This window comes from Salmo trutta, chromosome 36 (assembly GCF_901001165.1).
Source record: "Salmo trutta chromosome 36, fSalTru1.1, whole genome shotgun sequence".
NCBI classification, from domain to species: Eukaryota; Metazoa; Chordata; class Actinopteri; order Salmoniformes; family Salmonidae; genus Salmo; species Salmo trutta.
The window spans coordinates 36,867,896-36,876,824 of record NC_042992.1 but is presented as its reverse complement, the minus strand read 5'-3'; the positions used below and the strand labels follow the sequence as shown (position 1 = coordinate 36,876,824).

General features: G+C 43.2%; 1 protein-coding gene across 1 annotated transcript in view; it reads left to right on the top strand.

Moving 5' to 3' along the window:
• The window catches only part of LOC115176000 (mediator of RNA polymerase II transcription subunit 30-like), a 42,927-nt gene continuing 33,998 nt past the window's right edge, over positions 1–8,929 (top strand). Inside the window, exons 1-3 of the mRNA XM_029735708.1 lie at positions 1–79; positions 3,380–3,601; positions 5,298–5,456. Of these exons, the coding sequence (XP_029591568.1) occupies positions 3,449–3,601; positions 5,298–5,456 (312 nt within the window). The 5' untranslated portion in view covers positions 1–79; positions 3,380–3,448. The remainder of the gene's footprint in view (positions 80–3,379; positions 3,602–5,297; positions 5,457–8,929) is intronic.

Here is an 8,929-nt window from a genome sequence, read left to right as displayed (position 1 = left end):
CGATGTTTGACACTAATGAGATCCTGGAGAAAAAGGACACATGTCAACAAAACATATAAATTAATACTAGCTAGCACAGGTAAGTTTACGTCTTGCGTGTTTAGTCAGTTGGACAATATGAAAAACTCCAAAGTGAACTTTTTATTTTGTATGGCAAGAGGGCAAATGCATGTTAAAACTATTTGAAATAACTATCGTCTCGTTTGCTAACAGCTTGCTAGCTATTAGTTAACCTACTGTCTGTCGCCAGCAACGTTAGCCATCTAGCTAAATAAACCGTTATTACGTTAACTGTGGCGTGTAAAGTTGGGGTGCAACGTTGCAGATACAATGCATAGAGCAGTCCGTTTACACTGATGTAAGTGTTCATGCCTTCCAGAAATGTACTGTACTGCATAGTTAATTTGCCAGGCTATTCTAGTGCATGTGAAATGGTATGTTATTGAAGGGTGGAGCCTTTTTTACAAAGGCTCCAAAAACACCGAAAAACGTCCTTTTAGAAATGGCGAAGCTCTCGGTATAGTGATCCGGGGCTTTAGATGTTGTGCATATGAAATTATGTCCTTCCGAACGTTATCTGCAACGTTCTATTCCCTTTTGTGCGACTAGAGCCTTCTCCCCTGTCACTATACGGAGAGCTTAGCCATTTCTAAAAAGTTAGTGTTTGAGTATTTTTTTATTTTAATTTAATTTTTTTCAAAAATAGATTTGGTTGTAAAAACCAGAACGTGTCATTCCACTTCAGTTACACCTTCTACAGTAGCTGCACCTTGATTGTTATTATTAATCTCATCATGATATACAATTCACTAGAGCCTCAGATTGTAGATTTATGCCATGGACCAATGGTTACTAGTAAAAAAGAAAAGAAAGTGATGGGTCTCTTCTGCCCCTACCCAAGTCTGCATGGGGAAAGGAGGCTGATAGGAGTCTACTGGCCCTTTGCTATTTTCCCCATGTGTGTAGAAGAGTTATGTTGCGCCCTACCTTCAGCACCATGGGGAGTAGCAAAGATGAGGCTCAGACAGCAACTGTGGCCTCCCCCCTGAGAGATGAACTTGGCAGTGTGAAAGAGACTGCCTCAAAGCCTGAGGGCTGCAAGGCTTAGGCTGACAAAGGCAAAGGTCTCAGTTTGGAAGAGGTTTTGCAGCTACCTGAGTAAGGTGAGATCTTCCTCAGTGAACCTCCATGGTGGAGGCCTGGGAAAACTGTTGCCTGCCTTATTTTCAATAAAAATAAATAATTTTAATGACCGCTCCTGTGTTTCTTTTACATTAGTTAAGATAAGAAATAGATAGATATACAGTGCCTTTGGGAAAGTATTCAGACCTTCACTTCTTTCACATTTTGTTAAAACCTTGTTCTAAAATGGATTAAAAAATGTTTTTTTTAAATCCTCAGCAATCTACACACAGTACCCCATAATGACAAAGCGAAAATGGGTTTTATACTTCTTTTGAAAATGTATAAAAAATAAAAGTACCTTATTTACCTAAGTATTTAGACCCTTTTCTATGAGACTTGAAATTGAGCTCGGGTGCATCCTGTTCCCATTGTTTCTACAACTTGATTGGTGTCCACCTGTGGTAAATTCAACTGATTGGACATGATGTGGAAAGGCACACACCTATATAGGTCCCACAGTTGACAGTGTATGTCAGGGCAAAAACCAAGCCCTGAGGTCGACGGGATAGTCCGTAGAGCTCCGAGACAGGATTGTGTCGAGACACAGAGCTGGGGAAGGATACCAAAAAATATCTGCAGCATTGAAGGTCCCCAAGATTAATGTAGTGTTGTCTCTTGTCGTGGTGTGTATTTTGTCCTATATTTGTATTTTATTTTTAATCCCAGCCCCTGTCCTCCCAGGAGGTCTTTTACCTTCTGACTTGCCTAGTTAAATAAAGGTAACATAAATAAACACAGTGGGCTCCATTCTTCAATGAAAGAAGTTTGGTACCACCAAGACAATTCCTAGAGCTGGCCGCCCAGCCAAACTGAGCAAATCGGGAGAATGGCCTTGGTGAGGGAGGTGACCAAGAACTCGATGGTCACTCTGACAGAGCTCTAGAGTTCCTCTGTGGATATGGGAGAACCTTCCAGAAGGACAACTATCTCTGCAGCACTCCACCAATCAGGCCTTTATGGTAAAGTGGCCAGATGGAATGACAGCCCGCTTGGAGTTTGCCAAAAGGCACCTAAAGACTCTCAGACCATGATGAAACCAAGATTGAACTCTTTGGGCTGAATGCCAAGCGTCACTTCTGGAGGAAACCTAGCACCATCCCTACGGTGGAGCATGGTGGTGGTGGCAGCATCATGCTGTAGGGATGTTTTTCAGTGGCAGGGACTGGGAGACTTGTCAGGATTGAGCCAAAGATGAACAGAGCAAAGTACATAGAGATCCTTGATGAAAACCTGCTCCAGAGCGTTCAGGACCTCAGACTGGGGGCGAAGGTTCACCTTCCAACAGGACGACCCTAAGCACACAGCCAGGGCAATGCAGGAGGGGCTTTGGGACAAGTCTCAATGTCCTTCAGTGACCCAGCCAGAGCCCAGACTTGAACCCAATCGAACATCTCGGGAGAGACCCTAAAATAGCTGTGCAGCAACACTCCCCATCCAACCTGTCAGAGCTTGAGAGGATCTGCAGAGAAGAATGGGAGAAACTCTCCAAATACAGGTGTGCCAAGCTTGTAGTGTCACCCAAGAAGACTCGAGGCTGCAATCGCTGCCGAAGGTGCCTCAAAGTACTGAGTAAAGGGTCTGACAACTTGTAAATGGAATATTTCCAAAAATGTCTAAAATCCTGTTTTTTCATTATTGTGTGTAGATTGATGAGGAAAAAAACACATTCAATCAATTTTAGAGTAAGGCTGTAACCTACCAAAATGTGGAAAAAGTCAAGGGCTCTGAATACTTTCCGAAGGCACTGTAGCTGGGTAAGTTCTAGGGTTTCAGCAGGTGATCGCACACAAACCATTAACTTACACACAAAAAAAACAAGGAAAAACCGGAGACCGAGATGCAAAAATATTTCTAATTTAGTTCCATAAATAAAAAATAAAATCATTTTTGTTTAGCACATTATTTCACTCTATACTGCCACTTTTTCCTTTTGAGTATGGAACTGGCTGATGGACTAAATAAGGGTTAAGGGGAAGCTTGGACATAAATAGCTTGCAATTGTTTTGGGATAAATGAATGAATTATTGTCCCATAAGGAAATTTGTCTGGCAACAATAGTTTATTTATAAATTAATTAATCAACTCATCATTGGGAATGTAACATCAAGAAATTAACCAGTCTGTTTCTTTTTCCCTGTGTCCCCTGCTCTCCCCAACCCTTCCCTTTTCCATCCTTCCAATATCATACGACTAGGCATGCCAAGGTGTGTCAGTGTAGAATAGGCTGACCCATCGCTGCACCTACAGGTCCTCTGCTGTCCACATGACCACCCCTCCCATGGTGCCGTTCGCTGGGCAGCAATCTCAGGCTGCCCGTGATGTCAACACGGCGTCGCTCTGTCGCATCGGCCAGGAGACGGTGCAGGATATTGTCTTACGCACCATGGAGATCTTTCAGTTGTTGAGGAACATGCAGGTGAGTGTTTCTTGTGACTTTTTGTATTGGGGCGGTGTAAAAGCTGAACCAAGTTCATGGGTTGCCTTTGATTGTGGATGGTGCTGGTCTGTCAACCACCTTTATTACACGCAAAGCATTCAGCCTTATTTGAACCCAGACCGACAGCATTACATAAACTGAGAGCACAACATTGATTGACTAGAGAGAGAGGTAAAAATCATGTGGCACTGGTTGGAGTCTGTGGAACCAAATAAATAACCCTCTCTCTCCTCACAGTTATATCAATTAACATTAACACAATATGACATGCATTGTCCCTCTGTTTTATGGTGATAATGGATGGATATGGGCCGATGAGCAGAAAGCTAGGCCAGCTTTTATTATTGCCCTAGGAAGGCATGTCTCCCGAGTGGCGCAGTGGTCTAAGGCACTGCATTTCAGTGCTATAGGCGTCACCACAGACCCTGGTTCGATTCCAGGCTGTATCACAACCGGCTGTGATTGGGAGTCCCATAGGGCGTCGTACAATTGGCCAAGCGTCGTTAGGGTTTGGCCGGGGTAGGCAGTCATTGTAAATAAGAATTTGTTCTTAACTGACTTGCCTAGTTAAATACAAATAAATGTCCCAATCCTGTTTCACACTAGTTTTTAAACATGGAAGATGATATAATTGGGTATGAAAAGGTCTCCATTTTATCATTAGACAGTCACCATCTGTTTATACCTCTTCTCGTCCTTCTGTTGAGACATTGGAAAGATCAGACGGTGCCCTGGAGATGAGTTCAGGACAGGTTTTCTGCGTCCTAAATGGCACCCTATTCCCTATGTAGTTCACTACTTTTGACCAGGGCCCATACTAGGACTCTGGTCAAAAGTAGTGCACTATATAAGGACTAGGGTGCCATTTGGGACATTGTCTCTCTCTCTCTGTGTCTCAGAGAAGATCCTTCTGCAGCTCATTAAAACAACGACGAGAAAGTCAAAGACAAAAGAAGAATGCATTACCACCACAACACAAGCCGCGCTTCCTCGCCACAGAATGCACAAACAGCGCTGTTGTGACTTGTTTCACAGATCACAGACTCTGTGTGAAAAAAGATCACTCTGGTAGGCATGTATACAGGTATACACCTCACCTACCCTCATGCAGGGAATCATTTCAGGCCGAACAGGATGTTTACGATCGGTTAAAAGCACCTAAAGCTAGTTAGCATTAAAGCTCAGTTGAAATGATCAGTTTAAAGTGCCTTAAGCTAAAGCTAGTTAGCATTAAACCTCAGTTGAATGATCAGTTAAAAGTGCCTAAAGCTAAAGCTAGTTAGCATTAGAGCTCAGTTGAAATGACCAGTTAAAAGTGCCTAAAGCTAAAGTTAGTTAGCATAAAGCTCAGGTTAAACAGTCCGAAGCAGTTTTAAGTTATAAACATATCATATATGTAACTTCTCCCGGTGGAATGCCATGTAACAGCACAGTAAAATGAATACATAAAAAAAAAAGGTCTACATTGCAATAATTCTGTCATTATTTTACAAACCTTCTACACTTCAGCTACCACCATAAACATTTGAGTAATCACACGCTGATTACCAGTAGTCAAGAAGGTGCTAGTCAAGGAGTAAATAGGAGGCCTTGTATTGGCCCGTAGCAATTATTAAAATGTTATTACATTACTAAAAGACTATATAACACTTCTTTCCTATGTCATCTCCCCCAGCTGCCAAATGGAGTGACGTACCACCCCAGCACCCACCAGGACAGGCTGGGCAAACTGCAGGAGCACCTGCGTATGCTCTCTGTACTCTTCCGCAAGCTGCGCCTCGTCTATGACAAATGCAATGAAAACTGCACCGGTCTGGACCCCGTACCCCCAGAGGTGAGTGGCCACTGTCCCAGGACCACTCTGTGTATCACAATCAATATCTAACTAGTTTGAACTGGACATCATTTACTTGGTGCCTGTGATTCTTATCTCTCCCACTCTGTCAGGTCTACCTCGGCACACCCTATTCCCTATATGACCAGGCTCTGGTCAAAAGTAGTGCGCTATACAAGGAATTTGTATCCATTTGGGATACAGCCCTCGGCTCAGCTCCACATTCAATTAAATTGCGCTCTGTGTTTGTCCCTTGGGCCTCCTTGGTGGCTGTTATGGACACCCACCCACCTCTAAAAACCCACCACTTTATTTTACTGAGTTACTGGGGTGGCTGTTGTTTCAGACCTCATGCTGGGCGATTCCACGGTTTTTATTTGTAGTTTTATTGTTGCAGTCTTTTCTCCTATTGGTTTGGAGCCAATTGGTTTTAAACCAATGTTTTAGAACTGACTGCATGCACACGTTTAATTAGGCTTTTCTTACATCTGACGGAGGCATTTTGCATTAAACATGTACATTACCACTCAAGTTTGGATACAGCTACTCATATTTTCTACATTGTGGAATAATAGTGAAGACATCAAAACTATGAAATAACACATGTAGTAAACCAATTTTTTTTAAACAAATCTAAATATATTTTAGATTCTTCAAAGTAGCCACCCTTTGCATTAATGACAGCTTTGTACACGCTTGGCATTCTCTCAACCAGCTTCACCTGGAATGCTTTTCCAACAGTCTTGAAAGAGTTCTCATACATGCTGAGCACTTATTGGGTGCTTTTCCTTCACTCTGCGGTCCAACTCATCCCAAACCATCTCATTTGGGTTGAGTTCGGGGGATTGTGGAGGCCAGGTCATTTGATGCAGCACTCCATCACTCTTCTTCTTGGTCAAATAGCCCTTACACTGCCTGGAGATGTGTTGGGTCACAAATGATAGTCCCACTAACTGCAAACCAGATGGGATGGCGTATCGCTGCAGAATACTGTGGTAGCCATGCTGGTTAAGTGTGCTTGAATTCTAAATCAGCGACAGTGGCACCAGCAAAGCACCATCACACCTTCTCCTCCATGCTTCATGGTGGGAACCACACATGCAGAGATCATCCGTTGATGATACTCTGCATCTCACAAAGACACGGTTGGAACCAATAATCTCAAATGTGGACTGATCAGATTTCCACCAGTCTAATGTCCATTCTTCATGTTTCTTGGCCCAAGCAAGTCTCTTCTTCTTATTGGTGTCCTTTTAGTAGTGGTTTCTTTGCAGCAATTCAACCATGAAGGCCTGATTCACTCAGTCCCTCTGAACAGTTGATGTTGAGATGTATCTGTTACTTGAACTCTGTGAAGCATCTATTTGGGCTGCAATCTGTGGTGCAGTTAACTCTAATGAACTTATCCTCTGCAGCAGAGGTAACTCTGGGTCTTCCTTTCCTGTGGCTGTCCTCATGAGAGCCAGTTTCATCATAGCACTTCATGGTTTTTATGACTACACTTGAAGAAACTTTCAAAGTAATGATGGACTGTCGTTTCTCTTTGCCTCAGGAGGCTGAAGAAATTTGCCGTGTCACCTAAAACCCTCAAACTTTTACAGATGCACAATTGAGAGCATCCTCTATGTCTGTATCACTGCCTGGTACGGCAACTGCACCGCCCACAACCGCAGGGCTCTCCAGAGGGTGGTGCGGTCTGCACAACGCATCACCAGGGGCAAACGTTTGACTTGTACTGTACATTACATTTGTTTGTTTTATACATGGGCAATTCCATGGTAACGGAATTACAGTGAGACTCAGATTTTTCACTTGAAAATGTATATCAAACAAAAACTATGTTTAACAAAAACACATTTACAGGAAGATCTGTGCAGATACAATTTTGTTTCTAAACTTTTCATCTGCACAGTTTTTACAGTAAATGTTTTATTTTGTAAATTATTCAAAGTAGTCCTTGTTAAACTTTGAAGTCAATGGTTTTTCTTTGGCATACATTTTAATGTGAAAAATATGCATCTCAGCATAATTCCGTGAAGGTGGAATTTCCCATATGGCATACCGGCGTGCTGTATTGCTCTCCCTCTGAAGTTACACTTTTTATATAAACCTCACTGTCCATTTACACTCCACAGAGGCTGTGAAAATGACTTATTGTGCTGACCAACCAATAACTCACCATACCATGTTGGTTGGAGGAAGTTGATTTTGGCCCTCCACCCACCGCTATTTATCATCCCCTAAAACTCAAGTGGCTGACAAGCCTGCTATTGGCCGGCCACAGTCCTGACAGTCGTGCTATTGGCTGACCGGGCTTTCCCCAAACAGGAAGTGGAATCAATGACTCAGCCAGCATGACCTCATCGCGTTCCTAATTAGCAGCGGGCCTGGTAATGAACAGCTGGCGAAGGCTGTCCACGTCAGCGGTTTTCTGTTTTCTCCCCACGCCAGGCAATCAACTGAGCCCTTGTCATTCTTTGGCATTTCCTGCACTGTGAGCGGCCATGTCATTTAATTTACTTATCCTCCACGGCATTCTTTTTTTTCTCCTTTCTTCTCCCTATTTTGTTCCCCCTTTCTAAGTAAGGCAACCTGGAGAACTTAATTACCCCCATTCTTCTCTGTCAACAGGCAAACCACATCCCTCCTAGTGTGGCGGAGAGAGACGGGTTATGACTCACACACACACAGTCACAGAGACACACACACACGCGCTTTCTCTCTCTCTCGCCTTCTCTCTCGCCTTCTCTCTCTACCCCCGCACATTTTCCCCCTTCCGACTGCCAAAAACAGCTCTTACCTTTAAATTCAAAATGCATTTGGCTTATAGCTGGAATTATGTAAGTAGAAAGTTTTTTCCTCTCTGATTCTACAGCCCTAACAATTACAGAGTTGGCCTAATATAATATCCAGCACGTCTTCTGTCTTCTCTCTAATACGAATCAGACAGCTTTGGGTTTGGCATCGGTCTCTGACTGACTAGAGAACTGCCATAGCTGTCTCGTGTTTCTCATTTGATTCTCTCTCTCTGTCTCTGTCTGTCTTTTGGCCCTATCCAGCCCCGTTCAGCCCTGCAGTAATGCTTTGGTCACAGCCTGCATCAATCAGTGTCTACTCTTGGCCTCTGCCAGTTGCTAAACCTCAGGTCACTGACTGCAATGAAACGCAATCAACTACTAGGCTATTCAGAATGTAGAATAGCACTCAGCCTCAGATTTGTTTTGGACTTCACTGTGTTTTCACACCTGCTAAGGCTTTTGGTTGGCCGGTAATCGTTATTCCCCTTGTACCTAATCTTATGCTTTTCTCTTGTACCCAATCTTATGCTTTTCTCAAATCATTACCTCGTTCCTACATAACCGTTTAAGCAATCTCACCTCACACAGCCATGTATGATAATAGGAACCCAGTAGACGATAGTGTAACGCTAGTATAATGGTACTATTTAAGATAAGCCCGTTGGTCTTGATGCA